Below are 26547 nucleotides of genomic sequence, written 5' to 3' on the forward strand. Positions count from 1 at the left end.
AGAAGGGCAATGGTTCTCCCTTAACATAGAAGGCAAAAAGCTTTCTCGCTTGATGAATTCGAATGCATGAAGAAATATTAATTAGCTCCGAAAAACGTCGCTTACAAAAATAATACTCATATATTTTTAAGGGATAAAAATGTAATTTATTCTATATTTTAACAAATAAATAGAGGATAATGCAATACTTATGTGTCTTAGGAGAAAGGGGTGTAAATGGATCAAATTGTATATTTTAACATAAAAAGAAAGAGTAGTGTAATACTCTGATTTCTAAGAGGGATAACGTCATTTACTCAAATATAATATTGATATTGATACTAGGAGATATTTTTCTAATATTTTAACAAGAACAATTTAAGTTGAGAAGATTAAGATATGCAGATTTGCAATCTCAGACCAAGTTATATGTATTAGTACAGAAGAAAATTAGGAATTAAGCATGAGCGGGGATTTGGGATTGAGTTATGTTTATGATGGTAATAGAACATACAGCAGGCGTTTTTCCTCTTATAGAGAAATGAGGAAGGCTCCGATCTATGAACCCATTTGGAGCACGACGACCACCAACTATCAGTTGACCAACACAGGCAACCATTTGACAGATATTCAAGGCAGATCCTTTGGAGACACACTGCGTCATGATCAATGGACTATTTCTCCAGTGAAGGGTTTGCATGCAAACCTGAGAAGATTTTAAAGTCGTTGACATGCAGAAGTTTGTCTGAATCACATAAAGATTACTTCAGCAATAAGAAATGAATACCTTCCCTATCGCACCACGTATTCCACTTAATACATCAGAAATCTCACCCTCCAAAGATTGAGCAGCATCGAAACCAGCTTTGACTTTTAGTTTTCCTTTATTGAATTCTTCTATATGACCAGCACATTTCCCATAACCAACTGAAATTGTTTCATCTTTCCTTCTTATCAGTGTCTCTTTTGGCTGGACATCTTCAATGCCTATCGAGAACCCATGATTGCCTATCCATCGCGCACTACATCCTAGTAAAAAAGATTGTTTTATGAAGCTCCTAAATCCACCCATCCAAATGCAAAATACAATATTACAATGCATAAAGTAACAGCTTCTAACAGAAATTCTACTTTAGCAGCTTTTTTGTTTTTACAAGGTTCCACCCCTCCCTTTGGATGAAACTAGTGCTCACTTTGGGCACTGATGCTACCCTCCGTGCAAGTGCTTTCCCCTGCAAAATCAGTTTGATTTTGTAAAGGAAGATCAGACAGCATAGCTCAAGCTTGCTTTGATCCACCATTCCAAGGTTATTACTTTAAAAGCATAATTTTTAAGATACAGTATTTCTTTAATCTAATTCAAAACATTTTGCACTTAACTGTCATAAGGCAGACATCACTACTATCAACCATAAAGCAGACATATTTACCTCAATTTAGCCAAACGATTCATGCAAGATGCAGCAGCATGTGCTTTATAGTCTCTCAGTAGCACACAGAACAGTCCATCCTTATTGCCAATTTCCTGAAATCATGCAAACCGAAGCAGGTCATCATCATATATAGTTGCAAAAACATGAAGCCATTTAGGGTAAAACTACAGTCTTATAACAAACTAAGCACACGAGGGTGTTAAAAATAAACTAGATCACAAACCCAGACTTTCTTAAAGAATCACTGCAGTAATATTAATGGCTAGTTGATATAAATTATCAGAACTAAGACAATTAGATAATTAGATCTATAGAACTGAATACTTTCCAGCTGTAAGTTCTATCTGATTTCTCACATTTCTATATAAAATTCTTTCCTTATCGGTCTACATAGGAGTGATTAGTGATACGACATATGGAACACAAGTTTCCTTTTGTTTCATGGTCACTAAATAGTTAAATAAATTGAAAAATACCCCAGCCCGCAACATTTTCTGCTTTCCCAATTTGTTGTATCTCTCATCAATCCACTAAACTGTATTCCCAACTTCAAACAACTTGAGGAAAGATTAGGAACAGGAATTATTTCTTGATAGATATATGCATGTAATATAAATTTCAACCTCAAATTTAAGTAAATCTACAGTCATACAATCTTCTTTAGCACACAATATGAAATGATATAAACAAGTAAAGGTAAATATAGAGTAACTAACCTAAAGTAGACTTTCCGACTTGTCCAGAGATCAACTCACTATTACGAAAATAGACAAACCCATCATTCGGACACAATGATTTCAATTCTCTTTTCCCCTTATCAACTCTTGCGTACATTTCCTTCTCAATAACAGTAAGATTCACATAGACTCTCATATTTGCATGAGGCCGCAGTATAATACTAAATAACTGCTTACCACTCCAAAGTTCAACTGGCTGCAAAGAATAATTGCAGTAAGAAAATATATACATTTGACTTTATAAATTAGTAAAATGAATGACTTCTTGTGACAAATTAGTAATATAGATTAATCAGCTGAATCTCATATTCGCTCAAACACATTAAGAAAATGAAATCTTTGTTTATCTCTTTTAACACAGAAATCTCGGCACATTTATTCAATTGAACAACTTATTATAAACGTTTATAGCATCAATCCAACCATTACATTGAAATTTTGATTTAGTCAATATTTCATTTCAACACTATTTTAACCAATAGTATTATTTTTAAATAACATGTGTTGATTACTTGATTATCACATTAAATACATAGTTATGATATTTATGAATGTCTAAGTCATGTGATTTGTTCAAAATTTGATATGCTACATAATCGAGATGATATCATATTATTCGATGCCTGTATTGGTTTACATATTATAAAAAGTTATTCAAAGGCCTAAGTAAGCAAAACTTACTCCAAGAATAAGTGGATACCTTCCTTTCAGATACTCAGATGGATATACACACTCAATAAAATGGCTAAACAAGTGAGTGAATCTAGTGCATGTCACGTTTATAAGCTCCAACTCTCACCTTAACAATTGCAGGAGTTGGCAAATCAACAGGATCCATGCCATCCCCTATGCATGAGCAAATAAGTGAAAAGGTAGAACGATCATAAAAAGTATCTTTCCTGGTTATTAGAAAGGAAGAGGTTAAAAAGTCTTGAGTAGAAGCAACTAGAATTTCGCCATTTTTTGGTGTGCACAAATTGTTTTGCACCTCAAAAGAAACAAAATCCCAGAAAAAAATGAAGCTAAGTTCCTCAAATACTTAAACATACACTAAATTGAACAAATCACGCAATATTAAAAGTTGTGAATAATATAGTTGAACCAAAATCTTCGAATCCTAGAGCATGCTGGTATTTTTAGAAATATTATAAATTGGAAATATTACAATGTATATTGTAATTCTAGTGTTTGTTTGTACTTCTGACTCAAATCATAAATAAGAGCCTCTACTATGTAATTCACACATGGAATCCAACATGTCAGCCATGTCTTTGTTTTTCTCTCTAAGCAGAGCAATAAGAAGATCATACCAGAAGGAAAGAGACAAATGAAAGCCCCATAAAAGGAATAACACCATAGCAACAAGGGGATCATAGCAGAAGGATTCATAATTAAATTCTTTTGAGTTTTGACAAAATAAAATACACAGTGAAACTGGAACAAAGAACATTATAGATAGTCAACATGCAATCCTATTATCCTAAATGACAAAGAGATCCAATGATTTACCCCCATCAAGAAATTAGCCTCTGCACGTGCCTCCTCAGTCTGTGGGACATGTAAGTTCATTTCATCACCATCAAAGTCAGCATTATATGGGTTACATACCGATTCATTGAATCTGAAAGTTCTCCAAGGCATAATCTTTGCCTACATGTGCAATATTAAAGATTAATGAATGTCATCCGATTCCAAGTTTGGCACTATTCAACATTTCAGTTGCAACAAATTACCCTGTGACACATTATTGACATCCGATGCAAGCTTGGCTGTCTATTGAAAAGAACAACGTCTCCATCTTCCAAATGGCGATCAACAATATCACCAATCCTTGATTCATCTGCAGCAAGCGTCCTAAAACGAACTTTCAAGGACCTGCAAATAGCAATAGGCTATAAAATGTTGTAAAATAAATAAGATTGGCTTGAGAGCTGCACAAAGCGGGCAGTGAAATAGTACACACCATGAATGACCTCCATCACGTTTAAGCATCCACGCACCAGGATACTTATCAGGACCATTCCTAACACACTGTCTCAACTTTTCTATGTTCTGATGTGTAACACGCTCAGGATAAGTCAATATACGAGCCATATGAATGGGTACTGCAACCTAGAGCAAATGAGAAAGTTAGGAGACATAAACATGAACCTTGAAAAATGGAGGGAACCTCCTTTTGTTATTGTTTTTATGAGATATATAGTGACAGTAACTAGTCTCTCAATCAAAATACATACAAATATTTATATTTTTCAGGTTGAATGCCTAGTGTGTTATCTAAAGGATAGAAAGTGTACTTATAATAACTGACAAGCTTTGACGCCAAACATCAGTAATCTTCAGATTAGGATCCGGTGAAATAACCGTCCTGCCAGTATATTCAGAACGTTTCCCAGATAAGTTGTTACGGATACGTCCCTGCTTCCCTTTCATGCGCTGAACAAGACCAGCCAATTGCTTGGCTGATTGCAAAAAGAATGGTATACCACGAACATCACTATTTATAAATTGAGCAACTTGTTATTGAAGCGTATCCCAACCAACCTAAATCAAAATCATCAAAGCATTACCTCATGGAACCAAAAGAAGAAAAAAAAATAGAGCAAATAAATGTGATCAATCCCAAGCAAACATCAAAACAAGCCTCTAGAATGTATACAATTCAAATAAACATTATATTAGGATCAAATTCTAATGTGTAATATTACACAAGACCTAGCCTTGGCATTATATGAGTTCAACCAAATTTTATAAAAATAGAAATTATAATGAATCAACCATGACATGTGGTTCAGTTAGTAAACTCAGGTGCAAGGATTCAAATTCCACTAGAAGCACCTCAAGACCGAGGTAAATGCCTGAGCCCAAAAAGGAATCCATCCCACACACAGGGCATGTAGACCGTTGAGATTCATGAATGGTGAATCAAGTTTTGAGAGTTTTGATGATAATAAAGGACATGAACAAAAGAGAAGACACGAAGATCATGAATGAATACCAAATGTAATAGGAGTAGTTTATGAGTTCTTATGTGTTGAGTTGCTTTGTTGGTCAATTTTATTTTCTATGCATGTTTGTGCTTTGTGCATGAGTTGAATCTTAATTCTAAATTGTCTAAGAGTGAATATGATGATGATTAAAAGTAACTTGGAAAGGATTTGAATGTGTGAAATCGAATTTTAAAAACTAACTCAAAATAATTGATTATTACTAACTATAATCGATTATTTAAGCTTTGTTTTTCAAGAGATTGAGAAACCTTGTTGTAATAATCGATTATCTATGAAATAATCAATTATTCTAGAAAGTGTTATCTGGAATAATCGATTATTATATTTTTGATTGATTTCCAGAATTCATGAAGAACAAAATAATTGATTATCCTTAAAAATAATCGATTATCTGAGTCTGAAAACTTTATAAAACTGGTTCTCACATTCAAAAACTAAGAGAGAAGAGAATAATTGATTTTATGAAATCTTTGTGATAAACTTTGGATCTTTGTGATCTTCTTGGATAGTTTTCTTTGTGAAACCAAGAAGTAAAACACTTTGTGAAATGCTTTGAGAAGAATCATCATCATCACTACAATCTTGGAAAGAGGAATTAAGATTGGTCAAGAATTCACAGTCTGATTTGTTAAATTTCCAGGTGAATTCGTTCCTTTAATCTTTTTGTGTATTGTGTTAAAAGTCTTGAATAGGTGTCTCAAGTGGTAAGAAATTCTTGTAGTGGGTTTCTAAAATAAGTGCTTTCTTGGGTGCAAGAAAAGGTCTATCTTATGTGTTGAAGTGTATGCATGTGTGGTATATGCTTGTAAAACTTCTTCATTGAGATAGTGGAACAAATCTTGATCAGGTTATGATTGAGGACTGGATGTAGGTCACATGTGTGGGGTGGCTGAACTAGGATAAAATACTTTGCACTCTTCTCTCATCCTTATCTCTTACATTGAACAATCTTTAATTAAATGTTAAAATATGGCTGGTCTTGATTAATATGATTGTATGATTAAAATGGTTTAAATTGGAACATAAGCACTGCATATTAATTTTTCTTTAAGCTGATTCAATAAAGATTAATCAATAAATCATATAGGAGTCATTTTCATATACTAAGAGGTTCAATATACTTCATTGGAAATTGGGTTTAGAAAAGTTTTAAAGAAATTAAGATCTTTAAACTCTAGTGAATTTTTTAAGTGTCATTAAATCCAATTCAACCTCCCTCTTGGATTGTGCCATTCTTTTTTATCAATTGGTATCTAGAGCAAGGTTCTTGAGTTTTAATCAAGATTTCAAAAATGGCTAATAACAACCTACCTTATGGTGAGGGAGTTTCTATTCATAGACCTTCTATTTTCAATGGAGAGAATTATGTCTATTGGAAAATTAGAATGAGGATTTTCATTGAAGAAATTGACATTGCTATATAGGATGCAATTGAAAATGGACCCTATATTCCTGTGATGAGGAGAGTGATGGGAAGAGAGAAAAACATTGGAGTAAGTGGAGTGATGATGAGAAAAAGAGAGCTCAATATGATTACAAAGCAAAGAACATTATAACATCTGCATTGTCTATTGATGAGTTTTTTTTAGAATTTCTCAATGAAAATCATTCAAAGAAATGTGGGACGCACTAGTCACTCATGTAGGAACAAATGATGTCAAAAGATCTAGGAAACATACTCTTATAAGAGGATATCAATTGCTAAGAATGAATCATGGTGAATCAATTTCTGATTTTTAAAAAAGTTTTACACATTTTATAAATCACCTTATTGATCTTGGCAGGAAATTAGAGGAAGAGGAATTAAACTTGAAAGTTCTACAATGCTTGGATAGGTCTTAGCAAGCAAAAGTTACAACAATTGAAGAATCAAAGGACCTAACCTCATTAACACTTACAACTCTCTTTGGAAAGCTAAGAGAGCATGAGCAAAAGTTGCACATATTTGATGAAAATGAACTACAAGATATAAAGGGAAAAGGAGTATCTATAAAAGCCTTAAAATTACTCAAAGGCAAAGAGAAATGTGAAGATTCAAGCTCTAAAGATTCTGATTTAGAGAATATCAATTTGCTGGTGAAAAAGTTTAGATAATTTCTAAGAAAGAAATACAAGTTCAACAAAAGGGCAACTACGAAAGATGAAGGGAGCACATTGATGGAAACTTGCTTGGAAAACCGGATTGATGTTGATTTCCCTTCAAGCTCCTCCCTAGATCCTTGACTCCTTGATTCTTCCTAAGCCTTGTTAAGGTCTCCAATGGAGGAGGAGACCTTAAAACCACCACGGTTTGGTGGAGAAACACTCCCAAGAGGCGCCACTCCTTGGTGAAGAGATAAGCCACTTCAATCCTCACCACACTCTTCTAGTGAAGGGATAAGAGAATTGGATGAAATCAAAGAGGTTTAGGGACTTTTAGAAGAGAGAGTTCTGATCACAATTTCATAAATGAAATCTCAATACATCCAAAAGTGTTTTACAATGAAGGAAAAACGAAAATATAGGAGTAGGAAGCTTGGAGAGCAAGCTAGTCTTAACCATGGTTCACTAGGAACCATGGTAAGGTCTAGCTAACCATCCATGGTCTAGAGGCTTGGAGAGCAAGCTACTCACTTAGCTTGCTTAGTAAGCAAGCTAAGGAGAAGCTTGTGCTTCAAGTTTCTAAGCTTGAGAAGAACCAAGCAATTTGGCCAAGTGTGAGCACAAGTGTGAACACATCTAGGTGGGCGGCCTTTTGGACTTATTTTACTCCAATCACGTTTGAAAATGGTTAATTTGGTTTAGTTAGGTTCATTCAATATGAATGGAACCTAGCTAAATCAAATCTATGAAAAATTAGGAGTAAAATGAGTCCAATATGTAAATTTTAGCCTAGGACCACCTTTGGCTAAATTGCTAGTAACACTCTCTAGCTTGCTAATGGCACTCTCTAGCTTGCTAATGCCACTCCCAATCCTACTACTAGAAAACTAAGAAAAGAGTGTATTTCTAGGTTAGGTTAAATGGAGTCAAAGTGCCCAAGTAACCTACCCTAGAAACAATATACAATAGCTACTAAAAAGGAAATAAAGTGCCTCACAAATACAAAGGCAAAAATACACCTATACAAGTATCTACTATATACAAGGTACAAGAAATCAAACTATACAATATATTTACAATAGAGACTATGAGACTAAAAAGAGGAATCATACTCAATACTCATATTGAGCATACACTACAAGAAAAATCAGCATTATCTACGGAAAAAATCCGTAGATAATGATGAAAATCCGTAGATAACTGATAATTATCTACGGATCATCTACAGAAAAAAATCCGTAGATAATAAGGTCGTAGATAACATTATCTACGGAAATTTTTCCGTAGATAATGTTATCTACGGATTTTATCTACGGATATAGAATTTATCTATGGATGCGTTTATCTACGGAATATATCTACGGATGCAATTATCTACGGAAGTTTTCGTAGATAAGTTACCTACGGAAATTTCCGTAGGTAACTTATATACGGAAATTTCCGTAGGTAACTTACCTACGGAAATTTCCGTAGGTAACTGATTTCAACATTGCATGAATTGTTTTGCTTACCTTTCCACACCAATCTTTATAAATAGTTTTACCTGGTCAGAAATATTAATAAAATCACTTATCAGGTTTCTTTAAATATCTTATAACCACAATATGAAATCAAACATCTTTAAAATCTAAATACCCATAGCAATTATGCATAATTAGTTTCCATGTCATAGTGTAAAATAAGACTATTTTTGCATAAAATTATACATAATAAAATATTTAAATAGTTGTGGATCCATAATCTAAAAAAAACATCTAACTAATAGTCATCTCCATAGTGTCCAGTAGGTGGTGGTTGTTGGTCATCATGGTTGTCATGAAATTGTTGATCCACTTGTTGTTGCAAAATATGTTGTGTATCAGAAGGTAGGAGAGGTAGAACAGCATTGAACAGTGATTGAAACTGGCGTTGCAAGCGTTCATTTTGTTCCCTAGATTGACGAGCCTCCTCCCTAGATTGACGAGCCTCCTCCCTAGACTTACGGACTTGCTCTTCCAATTGAATAATTTTGTCTGAATCTTCAGTAGCACGAGCAGAAGATATATTTGTGAAGGTATCCACCAATGTCAATGGAGAAACGACTTTTCCAACCCCATAAAGTCTTCTTTTGTCTGTAACCCCACCAACAGCAGCAATCCAACTCTTATTGCGGAGTCTTTCTTCCTGAACTGGGTCCATAGAAGACGTTTCAGAACCTCCCGTACAAGATGCAGCCTCAGACCTAGCTTGATTAAATATAGTCTCAAATTGATCCTATTTCACAAATAAAGATGTTTAGAAGTGACATTTATGAAAGATGATTAAAATTGAAAAGAATAAAGCAATAATACGAAAAAAATAACTCACATATGTTCGCTTAGATCTTTGGTCAACAAAATCACCCGTAAGCTTCCGTACATGAGTTTGGTGGAACAACTCATCAACATGTGGAAGGCGACCCAACTCTTGTGACTATAATTGTATAAATAGTTAATCATCATATTTCTAAAATTATATTAAATAAAATATATTAGTTTAATGTAATTACCATCCGCATAGCATGCTCGTGATGGGTGATGGAGCCACCTGTGTGCAGACTTCCACCTTTCTCAGATGCTCTATTTTTTTGAGCTTGGATACTCTTTGTTTTAAATTCGGGGGCCATCCACTGGGCAATCAAACTCTGCCAAACTGTATCAAACATCCAATCAGGCTTCTTGTTTATTTGACGAGCTTTCTTGAACATTTCAGAAAGCCTATGAGATGCTTTTGTGTGAAATATTTTTTTTATCTTCTCTTCATGTTCAGGTCTCCATGAAACTTTTTTCTGCATTAACAGAATAAGGAAGCAATTAAATTATTCATGACTACAAACTTAGTGCATTTAACGTAATCCCTTTAGAACAGAATGATAATAAACAAATTATGTACCTTAAAACGCTGAAAGAAGATATCTTTTTGTTCTTCCGTCATTGCACCCCAAGTCATCCATGGCTCAACAAATTGTTGCTTAATAGTCAATGTGATTGCCTTAGATGCTACCCTGCTTGGATAAAACCTAATTATTGAGGAAAAAAATTAAATCAGTTCAATGATGGGAAAGAAAAAATAGGATTTAGAAAGCAAAAATTATAAATTTTACCCATCATTACAAGGCTCAATCATTGGAAGAACAGACCCAGCTGGTGGATCTTCATTGTTGAATGGTGATGTATCATTGTTGGACACTTGCTCTTCATCTCCAGTAGGAATTTCAAAAAGTCTGGAGGGTACTGACATTGGTGATGCATTGCTACTAGGTTCACAATGTGAAGCTCTAGAAGAAGGTAACTGATTTTGTTTTTGGGAGCATGTGGGTTCAACATTTTGGGTTTGGGGTAATGCGGGTGTAGCAATTTGGGTGTTAGGAGGTATGGTTCTAGCATTTTGGGTTTGGGGAGGTGTGCTCGTAGCAACTTCTGTTTGGTGAGGCATGGATGCAGGGATTTCAGTTTGAGGAGTTATGGGCTCTAAACCTACAAGTGGCTGGGTTGTTTGTTTAGGTAGTCTAAGAACATACCTTGGTTTTTTCCCTTTTTTTCCTTTGTTGCCACCAAGTGAAGGACATTGGGGAAACTTATCAGCACCTCCTGATGCCATTATCTGCAAAAAAAAACAATTTAACAAATTGTGGTCATTCAATATTTAAACATTTCACAACATAGAATTAAACATGATTATGTTACCTAATGGTTTTTAAAACATTATAATTAAATACTATGTAGCAATTAAAACAATGCAAATATCAAGTGATTACTACGAGAAACAATATATATTGGTTTTATATAAATATTAATTAAACATTGATGTTACAATTGAACATGATATTTGCCTACTCACAATTTCTATAATAGATATAATCCTAGTCAGACGAATCAAAATTCTCATTATCCATCTCCATTTCTTCATTGTCCTCTTTGGAATCATAGTCTTCAAATTCTCCTTCTTCATCATCATAATTTTGCTCCAAATCATTGTCTTCAAATTCCCCTTGTTGAATATGTTCTTCCAAATGAACAGGTTGTATCTCGGATGGTTCATCTTCTTCTTCAACAAGAATTTGTGAATCTTGGAAGCCTAAAATAGGTTCTACTTCTATGACTTCATTGACATGTGACACTTGGTCTACTTGGTACGGTACATCGTCCTCCACATGACATTCTATACGACCTCTAGGCTTTGTTTTAATTGGCACACACCAACCGCGTTTATCTATTCGTGATGTTGGATATGGGGCATAATAAACTTGCCTTACATTATGAGCAATAATAAATGGATCATATGCCACATATCTTCTATCCATGCGAATATTGACAACATTATATTTGGGATCTACTCTTGTACCTCTTCGTGATGGATCATACCAGTCACAATAAAATAACATGACTTTCTTGGGAGAACTTGAACTATTGTACTCTAGTTCATATATGTGTTGGATGACCCCATAGAAGTCATCATCACCTCTTTCAGTAAGCCCTTTGACATAAACTCCACTATTTATTGTCTTTTTACCTTGACTCCATTCATGGTTATGAAATTTATAGCCATTCACATATAGAGTGTGCCATTCTTTAACCTCAATGAACGGACCAAGTGATAATTCTCTCAAGTGTTGGTTTCTGACGCTTATAGGTTCATTGTAAACCTACAATATTCAACAAAGTATTTGTTATGTTTTATATAAGTAATGTTAAAGTAAAATAAATTTTGTGTTACGTACATGATCGTTAAACCACTTGGGGAAATCATCATGTATGCGAGAAGGAGCTGTTGATTCATTTATTTGTTCTAATTGTAGGAATGAACTATCAAAAAATATGAATGAGGTGGTCAGTTCAAAAAGAAAGTTTGATTTACTATATTACAAAATCAATTGTTGGAAAATACTGACTCAAGATACGGCTTAACTTCTGTACAATTGATCAAAACATGAACATGGGCTGACTTCCATTGTTGCTGGCTTAACCAATGAGATTTTTGCTTCCCAGAATGACGAGCTGGTTGATTAAATATGGACAACGATGATGGGCACCTATCACTTTCAGTTTCCAATTCATTTCTACAACTTTGCGATGACAACGTGGAGTTGTGGAAATAATGAGAACAAAAATGAGTTGTTTCGCGGTGTATGTAAGATGCACATATCGATCCTTCAACCCTCGCCTTATTTTTCACTGATCGCTTAGAATCTCCCATAAATCTATAAAATTATATGAATAGGTTAGGGTTCATAAACATTGAACAATACTAGTTATACACAATAGTATGATAATTGTAGTACCTTTCAAATGGATACATCCACCTATATTGAACTGGACCACCAAGTCGTGCTTCATATGCAAGGTGAATAGGTAGATGTTCCATTGAGTCAAAGAATGCGGGGGGGAATAATCTTTCCAATTTGCAAAGAATAATTGGAATGTTTAGTTCCATCCTATCCAAATCCTCAACCTTCAATGTGGTAGAGCACAAGTCTTTGAAGAAATGACTTATTTCAGTTAGTGGATTTAAAGCATGCACTGGCAATGAACTGAATGCAATAGGAAGTAAACACTCCATGAAAACATGGCAGTCATGGCTTTTCATGCCATGCATCCTTCCCTTTTCGACATCAGCACATCTTGCCAAGTTGGATGAATAACCATCTGGAACACGGAGTTCTTTTATCCAGTGACAAAGTATCTTTGATTCCTCCATAGGTAAAGTGTAATTTGCTTTTGGCTTTAACATTTTCCCATTCAGTTGCAATTTCATTTCTAAGTCAGGTCGACTACAATACAAAGCTAGGTCCTTCCGTGCCTTCTCATTGTCTTTCGTTTTACCACTGACATTCATAACAGTGTTCAATATGTTATCAAAGAAATTCTTCTCAATGTGCATCACATCAAGATTGTGTCTCAAAATATTATCTTTCCAATAAGGAAGATCCCAAAATATACTTCTTTTCCTCCAATTATGTGACTCCCCGTATCCTTGTAACCTAGGCAAGCTAGGATTTTCTGTTACTAAAGGTAAATCCCTAACTCTTTGCCAAACTTGATTGGGTGTCAATGTAGGTGGTGGCGCATCAGTTTCAACCTTGCCTTTTATAAACGCTTTTCTGTTCTTCCTGAATGCATGATTGGTGGGTAAAAACCTTCGGTGTGAGTCAAACCAACAATTTTTACCGCCATTCTCTAATGTAAAGGCTTTAGAATGCTCCATGCAATGTGGACATGCCAATTTACCTTGAGTTCCCCAACCAGACAACATGCCATATGCAGGGAAGTCATTAATAGTCCACATTAATGTTGCCTTCATCATAAAATTTTGCTTCTTTGAAATGTCATAGGTTTGGACACCAATCCACAACTTTTTAAGATCGTCAATCAATGGTTCTAGATACACATCAATAGCTGCCTTTGGATTTCGTGGACCAGGTATAAGACAAGTTAAAAACATAAATGGTTTTGTCATGCACATTTCAGGTGGAAGATTGTATGGGGTTACAATTACCGGCCAACAAGAATAAGGTGGAGTTGTTGATTGAATGTATGGATTAAACCCATCTGAGCATAAACCAAGTCGTACATTGCGAGGATCGGCTGCAAAATCTGGATACACTCGATCAAAGTGCTTCCAGGCTTCACCATCTGAGGGATGACGTAAAACACCAGAGGTACTTCTATTTTGATAATGCCAACACATATGCCCAGCTGTTTGCATTGATGCAAACAGTCGTTGTAACCTTGGAATTATTGGCAAATAAAACATCGTCTTCACTGGAACTAGTTTTTTTGTGCTTGATCCAGTGTTGCGATCACGATATCTTGGCATATGACAAAACTTGCACTGCAATAATGCACCATCATTTTTCCCATAATCATTGTCATAAAACAACATGCAGCCTTGTACGCAACAATCTATCCTTCTAGCACTCAGTCCCAATTTTGACACTAATCTTTTAGCGTCATAGTAATTTTTGGGCAAACATCTATTCACAGGAGTCACATCCAACAACATTTTTGTTATAAAATCGACGCATTCATCGGGAACATTCCAATTAGACTTGCATGCTAAAAGTCTTACACACATTGATAACTTAGACTCTGATGATCCCTCATACAATGGACAATTTGCCTCAGATAAAAGATTGTAAAATCTTTGTGCTTCTTCATTCGGAGGCTCTTCCACGTTATTATTTTCTAGTATGTCAAATGCCCCATGTTGCCTAAGAGCATCACACATCATATGATGCATTGAGTTAGAGGTTTCAGTTTCGGTCGCATTTATACCAATACTGGAAGCACCTATAAGATTATTGTCAACATTTTCCATCTCTTCACCATGATCAGTCCAAATGTAGTAGTTCGGCATGAACCCATACTTGAAAAGGTGAACCTTCACTGTATGAACACCATCAATCTTTGTGGACTGACATTTAGCACATGGACATCTAAGTTTCCCTTCATTAATATAGCTATGTTGTTGACAAGCTATTCTTATAAACTCTTCAACCCCGTGTACAAAAGATTCCTTTAAACCTCTTCTCCCCATATACATTCTATCATACATCCATTGACGACTTGCTGGGATAGAATTCATGTTCTGTATATTTATAACATAAATATATTAGAACATGGAAAGACAAAGGTGTTGGAATGGAATTCATCTTCTATATATTAATAACATTTAAATATATTGTCATATGCCCTTTGCATACCAACGCTATATTCAAATCTGTTGGGGTAAACTGGTTTTTAACCAGTTTAAAGTCATTTAGAACCATGTGCCGATGCAATTGGGCAACGCTATCCTAGTGGTCCAAAAAGAGAAAAGTATTTTTGCATTGAAAAAGTTCATGGCAGACCACCAAAGAAAAGCCACAAGAAAAGGGAAGAAAAATACCTATCATGTAGCAAGTATATGTGCAGTTAACCTATAAAACAATTCCGGTCTTCCTATTTTTAATTAGGCAATTCTGGTTTCCCAATTTTGATCCAACCATCAAAATATCTAACAACTCAGATTCGCCACAGATTAAAACAAAATAAAAAAAATAAAAAAAAACAACAATTTCTCTTCGATTATCAACACAACTACTCAAGCACGAGCAACACAACTCGAAAACAAGATCCAATCAGAAAAAAAAATGTAACAAAAAACTGCATAACAATAATAAAAAATGAAAACCAGCACCAAAATATCTAATAGCAACTCAGATTCAAAACAGTCAAACAATTCAAATCAAATAAAATAAAAAAAATAAAATCCACTTCATCAATCCACTTCAATAATCAACACAATTACACAAGCACCAGCAACAAAACTCGAAAACAAAATGCAATCAGAAAAAAAAAATACAGCAGAAAATTGCATAACAATAATGAAAAAAAAAGTGTGTATAATTGTATAAGTACCTGACGAGTTGTATATACGAGGAAACCGATGAAGAATAGTACTCTGGTTTAGAAGGTGAAACTGCGAGAATGAGATATTGACATTATGCACAAAACAAAACTGAACAATTGCAATCAAGTTCACAAAAGACACAAAAAAAAAGTAAAAAAAAAAAAAACAAATTCTGGGGTGATGACAACTGCATTTTCAAGGACTCTTACTGCAAGTAACTGATGGGAAAATCAGAAGCTACATGATGTCCGTCTAGTGAGATGTAATCAAAATCACACACCAGTTTTTTTTTCCCCATTTCTAATATCATGAACATCAGATTATTCCACATTGGCCTCCTTGAACAGCAAGCCTCCTATCACTAAAGTATATGTGCAAAAGAGGGATATGGACTGTGAGAAATCAACAACATTGATCCTGCACACTTAAAGTTATATGTACAAATGAAAATGGATAGTGATTTATATACAAATTCTGGTTTCTTCTAATTCTAATACTTTTATAGTGATCAATCTAAATATTACTTTCTCATGATCCTGAATATTGTAACCAACATTAATTTAGCTATTAAACATTGATTTTCCAACACCCAATTGTAACCAACATGTGTCAATTCGAGTCAAAAAGATTTGGGTCTCTTAAACATTTGTTATTAGGTTCAATTCTGGCAAAAATACCATATGGAGGGCTCCTGTTTTATCCTAAAGGTATATCAAGGACTAATTAAGGAGGTAGCAAGTGGAAATTACTATTCTTTCTAGCACCATATATAATACTAAGAAGAAACAACACACCCCTGTGCAACTAGAAAGTTAAAAATGACAATTCTGGAATCTGGAGGATTTATGTTTCTAGAAAAAATAAAATTATAAGTTCTCCCACCTTGGCAACATCCAAAGATGTACATTGATTGACCTATTTGTCACACTATTCTATATTAACAGCTGAAATCACCAAAAAATAATGTTTAACACTATACTACCATGATCTAAAAGAACTTAAGATCATTTCCGGTTAGATGACTCAATCAAATTAACAAATTGGGAATGGAAATTTTCACATACCAAAAGTTGGTATTCTGTTTGAGAAATCCTGCGACCTCCTTTTATTGCAAAGTGAGCACAACTACAATACTTTCCTTTTCTTCAGTACAGATCAAGGTACAGATATCCTAAGTCACCCTGAAATGATTTTGAGTCTCAATGTGAGAAATGATTAATAAAAAAAAAGAAACATTATTGGTTCCAATCATCATTATCAGAATTACAGAGAAGCATTGATTGTGATTGCAGTTTTGATTCCAATCGTGAACCACCAGCTGAATCAGAGAGAAGCATTGATTGTGATTGCAATTTTTATACGGTCTGTCATGTTGTGAAGATGTATGTATGACTACCAAATTATTTCATATCTCTTTTCTGAAGTTATTGGGCTATGTGTTTTTGTGGTGTTGTCTCTTAAATTTCCTGATACAGTTATCTAAATCCACATATAAATAAGTAATGTCAACATAAATTTGCAAGAAGTGTATGAGCAACTTAATGAATCCCCTTTAAGATTGATGAACTGTTTCTGTGTTTTAGGACTCTCAAGCGCCTTAGTCTACCTAGCATACTCCCACCTCAACTGGCTAAGCTACCTTTTCTCCAAGAAGTGTATGAGCAACTTAAATACGTTACTTATAGTTTCTTACTGAAAAAAAATTGTAATGAGTTTTCACAAATTGATTTGGTTTCTTTCCAGATATAAACATTTTAAATAGTTCAGTGACTCTTTGATTTTAGAATTTCCAAAAAATTTCCTTATGTGGACAGAGATTTTGCATACAATTGGTTCACTGGTTCTATTCCAAATGAATGGGCTTCAATGAAATTAGCTTCAATGTGAGTCTGAATCTTTTCCAACTACTGCAAGCATTTAATAAATTCTTATAATTATTTAAAAAATAAGTGTAAATGATTTTTACATTACATACTTTTTACTTTTATTTCCTTAACTCATTTTAGGAGTACTTATTAGCATTTTGCTTTGTATATCATGGATTCTTCAAGAATTGGAGCAGTACAAATTAAGGGAATGATTGAGTTATAAAAATTGAAAGAGAACGGAATAACTAATAAGGACAAATGAACTGCTTCAAAATAGTTCCAAAAAACAGTATCAGACAAGATAAACATCAAAATTCAATTTGATTCTGTTCATACAAGATAAAACTGTCCTACCACAAGTAATTATAGTGTAATTGAATTTCCTGAACATAAAAGTATCTTCACAAACTTACCTTGCATTTTTGCTTGTTCAGCATATAAGTTCCACCATACACACCACTCAAACGTGCAAATGCCTTAAGGAAATCAAAGAATAAGTTAGTTCCTAAGGGTGATGATTCCATACTTTTAGCTTAATGGCTTTGAACTAGAAAATTAAGTATAAATTAATAGTCTGGTTTTTTATTGGCTATGAAATTACAATTTTAATTAAGTATTAAGTGAATTGGATAGGAGACGTAGTGCAGAAAGAACAAAAAAAGAGTACCAACTCATTTGAATTCGTGAGGTATGCCAAATTTTGGAGGCATTGGGGAGTGGGACCCATCTAAGAAATTATTTTCAAGGGTTGAGAGAGAGAGGTGGAAAGGGTTTGTTTTCCATTCTGTTTACAACAATTTATATTGCATAGCTTTAAACATACAAAGAACCTGGCAGGTTTTATGATAGTAACTCCATTCTTTTTGTTTCCAGACAGATACGAGGGTCAAAGTTTTCCAAGAATACCAATTAAAGAATTATCATATTCACATAAGAGGCCAATTTTATTTTTTTTATCGAATTGCCAGAGTATGCTGGACTCATTCGTGTGATTCTCAGAGAAAGTTACCAATTATAAATGTTCATTTGGATGTAATAATGTAATAATACAATTTATGGAAGAGAGCCTAGTCCTAATGTTTCTATAGTAGCAGGGATAAATACAATATTAAAGTAATTGAATCCTGTATTTACCTTTGGGTTCTTTGAAGCGATTCAAATCTTGTTTTCAGCTTCAACTATTCACGGTAGCTGCTCTGCTACAAATTAAAAATAAAAAGAATTGCAAGATGAAACAATAGTAAAGAAAAACTAATACATATTGTGATGTAATTATTTATAGTTTTCTATATGAACATAGAGATAGCAGAAAACATAAACATTAATAGACAAGATATATTTATCTACGACCATAAGAAAAATAAGAAGCTCTATAAGCTAAAACTAGTTTATGCATACATTAAAAATAAGACTTTGTAGAAGCTAATAAGAAAAACCTTCTACAAATTAGCATATGCATAAACTAATTTTAGCTTTTCTTTCTTATTTTTCTTTTCGTAAAGTACTTTTCTGCAGAAATCTATCCAATTAGACCTTTAGAGTCCGATCGAATACAAACTAGGACTTCTTTTAAAATCTTCTCTACTAAAAAAAGCTCTTTAATTTTAGCAGATAATAAACTCTTGAAAGTTGTTACAAGTTTGTATCCAACAAGACTTTTATTATATTTACTTATAAATGTTTGTAAAGAAGTTTATCCAAACATGCAGTAAAACTTAAAAGAGTTCAATTGCAGGCAAAGATAAACAGAGACAAGAAAGGCACCTGTTTTTGGCGATTCAATATATCAACATTGGAAGACCTGTCCAACAACATTGAAAGAACCTGCCCAATTTTTTTATTTATTTTATTGTTTTAAGAAAACACCAGCATGATCAAAACACAAAGCAACAAAAATACAACACCACTGAAATCCAGAGACAAGACAAGACAAAGGAATCAAGGAACAGGAACAAGAACAACCTCGATCCGACCATTGGCAGCAGCTACATACAGAGGAGAGAGCCCGTGATGACCAGTGGTGTGTTCGAAGAGAGTTAGGAACTGAAATTAACTGAAAATGTAACTGAAATGTAAAACATAAAATTAATTAACATCTTAGAAGGCAGAAATGGACATTGAGATGCATAAAATAAGAAAGGGGGAAGTCGTAATTTAGTGAATGGGTATCTTGACTCCTAAAAACTAAAAGATATTTGTGAAACATTGTAATGCTATTCGATTTTGCATGAGAGTTCCTTGATTTTGACCCACAAAAATGCAAATATTACTTCACACTGCACACGACTCCACCTGGAACATCAAACTTACCGAGAACAAATGCCGCCAAGATGCAGAGTGCTTCAAGAAGGAGGTGCTTCAAGAAGGAGGTGCTTCAAGGAGGTGCATCAAGGAGGTGCTTCAAGGAGGAGATGCAGAGTTAGGGATTAGGGATTACGGACTTCAAGTGAAACGCGGGACTTTCGTTTTCCAATTTGTATGTTTATAATAATAATATCCGTTTTAAATTTTAAATTTTAAATTGTAAATTATAAATTACAAATTATAAATTTATAAATCTTTTAAAAATAAGATAATCAAATTTAACTTAAAAAATAGTAAATAAATTATATGAATTATTATATAATATAAGAAATATTTATAATTAATATAAATAGAAATATAAATTATTAATTGTTATATTAGTTTTTATTTGTTAAAAAAATTCAATCTTTAAATTGTTTCTTACGTTTAATAAAGTAAAACTGAATTCATCTTTTCTTTATGTTTTCCATTAAATATGGTACACAAAAGTTAAAGCTATTCATTATTCTAAAATATATTTTAATTAAAAATAATTTTTTAGTAAATAAAAATTATTATAATAAATAATTAAACTAAAAAAGAATAAATTTTATAATGATTATTTTTTTAATGTGTTAAATTAAATATTTTAATTATTTTATAAAAAAAAATGTTTTACCTACGGAATATTATCTACGGAATTTTTTCCGTAGATAATTTCCAGTTATCTACGGAAATTTCCGTAGATAACTTATCTACGGAAATTTCCGTAGATAACTGGAAATTATCTACGAAAAAAATTCCGTAGATAATATTCCGTAGAAAATTAAATATTATCTACGGAAAATATTCCGTAGATAATATTCCGTAGATAATTAAATGTTATCTACGGAAAAATTTCCGTAGATAATATTCCGTAGATAATAACAATTTTTCTTGTAGTGATAGGTCTAAGAAGCACCTCCTCTATAGAAGCCTCCTCTAGCCTCCTAACCATAGACCTAGTTAGAGGCCTAATGGTCTTCATGGGTGAGCCTCCTTGGATCAACCTTCACCTTTCTTGGTCTTACCTCTTCCAAATGGATCCTTGGGGATTAGATTTCCATCACACATCTTCTTATAATTGTTTTGAATGTGGAAAATTTGGCCATATAAAAGTTGAATGCCCCAATCTCCTAAAGAAGCAACAAGAGGAAAAGAAAGGAAAGAAAAATAATAAAGGAAAAAGAACCTACATAGCTTGGGAAGACAATGACCTGAGTTCAACAAGTAGTGAATCTAAATCTAAGGAAGTCAATCTATGTTTGATGGTTGAAGCTGATCAAGACAATATTGTAAGTGATTTTGATCTTGAGTCTAATCATGATTATGATCAACTTCAAGAGGCATTTATTCAAATACACAATGAAGCCTTAAAATTAGATTCATTAAATACAAAGCTTAAAAACAAATTGACTTGGTATGAAAATACTTTGATTAGAGCTGAACAAGAACTCAAAAATTTGAAAATTGAACATGATTATTTACAAACAATTTTTAGTTTTAATGAAGCTTATTGGGAGACAAGTTTTTCTACCAAATCTGAATGTGAAAGTTTCAAGTTTTTACAAAGAGAAAATGATGACTTGAAATACCAACTTGCAAAATTCACAAATGGAAAAGCAAATTCGAATATTATATTAGGAAATCAAAGACATGCTTTTAATAAAACTGGACTTGGTTACAATCAAAGCAAGAGTATGCCATTAAAAGGAAAGGATAATGGTTTTAAAAGAATTCAGCCTATGAGAAGAGTTAAAAACAATTTAATGAAACAAATCACACTCTTTTATTGTTGTAAAAAGGGACATACAATAAGAAGTTGTTATTCCAAAAAATATATGGTGTTTCTAATGGTGAAATGATTTGGATTATAAAAGGCCAAAGGCTGGGAACTAACCATCAAGGACCCTTCACATGGGTAGCTAAATCTATTATTTTTTGACTTTGTTGTAGGAGTGCTTGAGAGCCAAGATGATGGCATCCTTACTTGCATGAACTTGAAATGATGAGCAAGGAGGAGGACGCTTTCTCCAAGGATCAAGTTCTTCAAAGGTGGACCAAGGTTTTAGGGTGGATAATGATGGAATGGACGAAAATGGAGGTTGGGTAGTAGGTGTTTGAGGAAATGCTTGAAAAGGGTACTCTAGGGTTGGCTCACTTCATGATGATGAAGGCCGCTTCTAGGGTTGTTTCTCTCAAGGTGGAGATGAGAGGGAGGTGGCCGAATTAGCCAAGGGTGACTAAGGAAAGATATAAAGGCACAAAAGGCTCTCTTTATATTCAATGTCCAAAGTATTTACAAGGTGTGGTGCCTAGGGTATTTATAGGAGTGGGAGGCATCTAGGGTTGCATTTAGGGTGCCAAATGCACACCAAATGAAACCCAAATTAACCCTAGATGCAACTTGGTGGCCAAGGATGAAATCTTTGGATTTAGTTAGGCTACATCTAGGTGCATGATAAGACCATGCAACCTTTACCCTCCACTTGGGCCTAAGCCTTTCTAAGTCCAAAAAAATGTCCAAACACCACCAAAAATGCGTCTAGCTCCCTAATTAAATACCTTAGCCCAAAATTAAAAACCTATGATCTAAAACACCCCATAATACAAGGATAAAATGTGAAATACAAAAGAAAATAAATCCTATGACTAAGATACCCCAAAATACAAGGGTAAAATAGGAAATTAAAGACAAGGGCAAAAATAAGAATAAAAATAAATGCTATAAAAACTTAGGAGCTAAGACCCAAAAGTAGGCTTACTCCTCCTATGGTTTTTCAACACTAACCCATTCCTCTTGCCTCCTTCAATATATCACCTCTTGGTCTTCTTGGCCTTAGTGTTATTCAATCACAAGAGTTTGTTGTGGTATCTTGATAGTGGCTGCTCAAGACACATGACTAGAGATCCTTCAAAGTTTTCAAGTCTAAAACTAAAGCATGAAGGATATGTGACAAATGGTGATAACAACAAAGGAAAGATTTTAGGTTGTGGAAATGTTGGTAACTCTTCTTCCTCAACTTTGATTGAAAATGTGTTACTTGTTGAAGGGCTGAAACACAATTTGTTAAGCATAAGCCAATTAAGTGATAATGGATTCAAGATTGAATTTGATAATTCTTGTTGTTTGATTTGTGATAAATTGACTAATGAGATACGATTCAATGGAAAAAGAATTAACAATATTTGCATGTTATACTTAGAGCATTCAATCATAATTTCTAACACAAAATGCTTGATCACTAAAGAAGACAATGTTTTGCTTTGGCATAAAAGAGCTGCACACATACACATGAATCATCTAAAGAAATTAAGTAGAAAAGAGTTAGTAATTGGACTACCTAAACTCAAGTTCAGCAAGGGTAAACTATGTGATGCTTGTCAAAAAGGTAAGCAAGTAAAGACTAGTTTTAAAAGAAAATATCTGATTTCAACCTCTAGGCCTTTGCAACTAATTCACATGGATTTATTTGGTCCTTCAAGAACCATGAGTCTAGGAGAGAATTACTATGGGCTGGTTATGGTAGATGATTATTCAAGGTTTACATGTGTAATGTTTCTTACTACTAAGAGTGAAGCCTTCAATGCTTTTAAGAAATTTTCTAAGCTAGTTGAAAATGAGAAGAACACAAATATAACCTCAATAAGGAGTGATCATGAAGGAGAATTCCAAAATGTTTTATTCCCAAAAATTTTGTGAGGAACATGACATAGACCACAATTTTTCAGTACCTAGGATTCCTCAACAAAATGGTGTTGTGGAGAGGAAAAATAGGTCTCTAGAGGAATTAGCTAGAACAATGCTAAATGAGACTAATCTACCTAAATACTTTTGGGTTGATGCAATAAATACAACATGTCATGTATTAAATAAAGTTATAATTAGGCCTATTATAAGAAGAACACCATATGAGATCTACAAAGGAAAAAATCCTAATATCTCATACTTCAAAGTATTTGGTTGTAAATGCTTTGTGCTGAATAATGGTAAGGAACAACTTGGTAAATTTGATGCTAAAGTTGATGAAGCAATTTTCTTAGGTTACTCTACAAATAGCAAAGCTTATAGAGTGTTTAATACGAGAACCTTAGTAGTTGAAGAATCTGTACATGTAGTTTTTGATGAAACTAATCAACAAGAAACAAAGAAAACTGAATTGGAAGATATATCTGAATTGCTTGATCAACCTCCCTTAGAAAATGAACAAAGTGAGATGCCTAAAGAGAGTGAATCAAAAGAAACCATTGAAAAGACAAGTGAAAAATTTCCTAAGGAACGGAGAACTTCTAAGGATTTATCAATTAATAATATAATTGGTGAAATTGGTAAAGGAGTATGTTAAGACAGACAAAGAAACTTCCAACAAGGTTTTGAGTGAGACAAATATAATGAATGTTGTTATCTCTAACAAATGTGTTAGTGTTTCAGAAAAACATAAGAACATGTAAGATGGAGAACAAGCATATGCATCAGACGTTACAAGACAACAATCAGGAAGCTTCATATAGACAAATCAAAGCAAAGCTTCAAGCATCAAACAAATGCAAGTCAAAGCAAAAGAACTCAGACGGAAGGTAGTCAACGACCAAAAAGAAACTCCAGAAGAATTTGAAAGCACTGCAAGAATGTTTCAATTTAGAGTTGACCAAAAACCGACTCTAAATCATAAAAATAGACGTAATATTATCGGTTATTCGTCAGTTTTTGCCCGACGCTAAATAAGTCGACACAATTTTCAATTTTTTTTGTGTCGGCTAAGCCGTCACTAACAAATTTATTTATTTTAATTTTTTATTATCGGTTAAGCCGACACTATGTTGACACAAAATTTATTTTATTTTTTTCTTTATCTTCTTTTTCTCGCTTATCATTTATTCTTTCGTATTTTTAACATTCCTGGGACTCGATCCGTGAACCTTGAGGTCTTAAGTGAACTTGATAACCAAGTGTACTAGAACACATTATGCGTATATAACATAGAAAAAATTATCTTTATCTCTCTCAAACCACGTATATTATTTAAATATAGCGTCGGCTTTTCCGACTCTAAACTTAAAATAAATTTAATTTAGCATCGGAAAAGCCGACGCTATTCTTTAAATATAGCGTCGGCTTTTCTGATGGAGGACCATCCTTGAAGCATCATATAGGGCCTATCACAAGGTCCATGGCTAGGAGAGTAGAGGAAGATGAAGAACACACCACACCAAAGGCCATGATCATCATGTGTGTGGAATTTTAGCCATCTCCTTAATTTGTCGATTCCTTTTCCCATTTTGCCCTTGTATTTTGGGGTACATTAGATATTAGGATTTTATTTTGTATTTTTATTTATCCTTTGTATTATGGGGCAAAATTAGTCTTAGGATTTATTTTAGGACTTAAGCCTTAATTTTAAGGTCAAAAGTCCATTTCTTTCTTTTTTTGACCTAAGGGTACTTTAGTCTTTTAGGAGGGATGAGACCCATTTCATTTGGGATGCATTTAGGGTTCATTTAGGGTGCATTTGGACACCAAAATTTCGGCCAAATGCTCCCAAGAAACCCTAGATGCCTTTCTTTCCCTATAAGTACTCTAGGTAACCCACCTTGTAGCCACTTTGGAAATTAATGAATTTGAGTGAGCCTTTGTGCCTCTTCATTTCTTCCTTAGTCCCCTAGGAACTCCATGGCCCCCTATCCTCTCCTCTCTACCTAGAGTGAGCTTGGGTCTTCCTTGGTTGGCCTTCATCATCCTAAGTGAAGTGAGCTAGCCTAAAGGAGCTACACCACCAAACACCATCCATTTCTCTCCTTCATTTTGTGCGTCACCCTTCACCTTCCCAAACACCAAATCCTCCACTTACATACCCTTGAAGAGATCATCCTTCACATCATATCAACCTTGGAGAAGAGAAGGAATCAACCACTAACTCTCATGGAGAAGTTGGTTCCATCATGTGGTATCAAGAGCCATGGTTGTCTTCAAGGGTAACTTGTCTCTTACCTTTTGTGTCTTCTAAATGTTTCTTGTCATGTCTATGTCTTCTCATATGTCTTGATGTTATCCTCTAAAATATTGCTTAAAATGTTGTCTTCTTGTTGAGTGGTTCATTGTTGGTTCATGAGCCTTCCTTTGTTGTGCTCTAGGTTTCCTTTAAAATATGTTCTTGTGTACTTTTCTCCATTTTCACCTTTGCTGGAAAATTTTGTCAAGAAAATGATGAACACTTTATGAACCCTATTTTAATCTTTATTTGTCCAAGTTTTGTCTCAAGTTTGTGTTTCTCTCACTTTTTCACCCAAATACCAAGTATATGCATGATACCTTCACTTGATGCATGTAATATGGAAATGAATGATGCATGTTTCCTCTCCTAAGTGGCTGGCCAAACATTTTTCATGTTCTTAGAGGTCATTCATGCATGTTATTTAGTTCATGACATGTTCTAAAAGTTTGTTGAATTCCATGTGAATTTGTCTCCTATACATGCATGGTTAGCCACCCCTACATGTTCATCATCATATGATTGTCCCTTGTCCTTTGTATGACAACCAATTAGTGTTTTGTTGATGAAAAATCTGCCAAGAATGTGTGTTTGTTTTCTGAAAAAAACTGCACCAAATTAGTACATAGTACAAGAAACATTCCACCTTACAAAAGTTGCTTTTTGCATGCCACTTGTCCTTTTTGTCTCCTACTTTTTTGTGCTGCTTTTAATTC

The 26547-nt window shown here is 33.9% G+C and overlaps 3 protein-coding genes and 1 long non-coding RNA gene across 5 annotated transcripts; all 4 read right to left on the reverse strand.

The window, feature by feature from the left end:
* On the reverse strand, positions 1 to 8881 carry LOC114915623 (DNA-directed RNA polymerase III subunit 1). Its single transcript, XM_083069058.1, is given in 12 exon segments — positions 1 to 685; positions 767 to 1001; positions 1410 to 1504; positions 2036 to 2052; positions 2129 to 2345; positions 2949 to 3137; positions 3659 to 3799; positions 3883 to 4024; positions 4113 to 4261; positions 4478 to 4693; positions 8754 to 8785; positions 8878 to 8881. Coding segments are annotated over 12 exon segments (1686 nt in total). The 3' UTR covers positions 1 to 436.
* LOC145949764 (uncharacterized) lies at positions 7631 to 10958 on the reverse strand. Its single transcript, XM_083060644.1, has 5 exons — positions 10364 to 10958; positions 10153 to 10279; positions 9770 to 10048; positions 9589 to 9693; positions 7631 to 9495 (listed from the first exon to the last, which is right to left on the reverse strand). The coding sequence occupies exons 1-5, from the start codon at positions 10858 to 10860 to the stop codon at positions 9001 to 9003; spliced, it is 1503 nt and encodes a 500-aa protein (XP_082916770.1). The 5' UTR covers positions 10861 to 10958; the 3' UTR covers positions 7631 to 9000.
* A 1171-nt stretch (positions 10959 to 12129) lies between these two features.
* LOC145949758 (uncharacterized) lies at positions 12130 to 15788 on the reverse strand. Its single transcript, XM_083060638.1, has 2 exons — positions 12542 to 15788; positions 12130 to 12460 (listed from the first exon to the last, which is right to left on the reverse strand). The coding sequence occupies exons 1-2, from the start codon at positions 14842 to 14844 to the stop codon at positions 12130 to 12132; spliced, it is 2634 nt and encodes an 877-aa protein (XP_082916764.1). The 5' UTR covers positions 14845 to 15788.
* A 65-nt stretch (positions 15789 to 15853) lies between these two features.
* Positions 15854 to 19788, reverse strand: LOC145949768 (uncharacterized). Of its 2 annotated transcripts, none has more exons than XR_014428177.1 (6): positions 19482 to 19788; positions 19284 to 19343; positions 18654 to 18718; positions 17933 to 17995; positions 16716 to 16832; positions 15854 to 16012 (listed from the first exon to the last, which is right to left on the reverse strand). It is a non-coding gene; the product is annotated as an uncharacterized LOC145949768 (long non-coding RNA). The 2 variants fall into 2 exon arrangements; XR_014428176.1 differs by having other exon boundaries at positions 18654 to 18715; positions 19482 to 19772.
* Between the last annotated feature and the right edge of the window lie 6759 nt (positions 19789 to 26547).

This window comes from Cajanus cajan, chromosome 1, assembly GCF_000230855.2.
Source record: "Cajanus cajan strain Asha chromosome 1, NIPB_CcT2T_4, whole genome shotgun sequence".
NCBI classification, from domain to species: domain Eukaryota; kingdom Viridiplantae; phylum Streptophyta; class Magnoliopsida; order Fabales; family Fabaceae; genus Cajanus; species Cajanus cajan.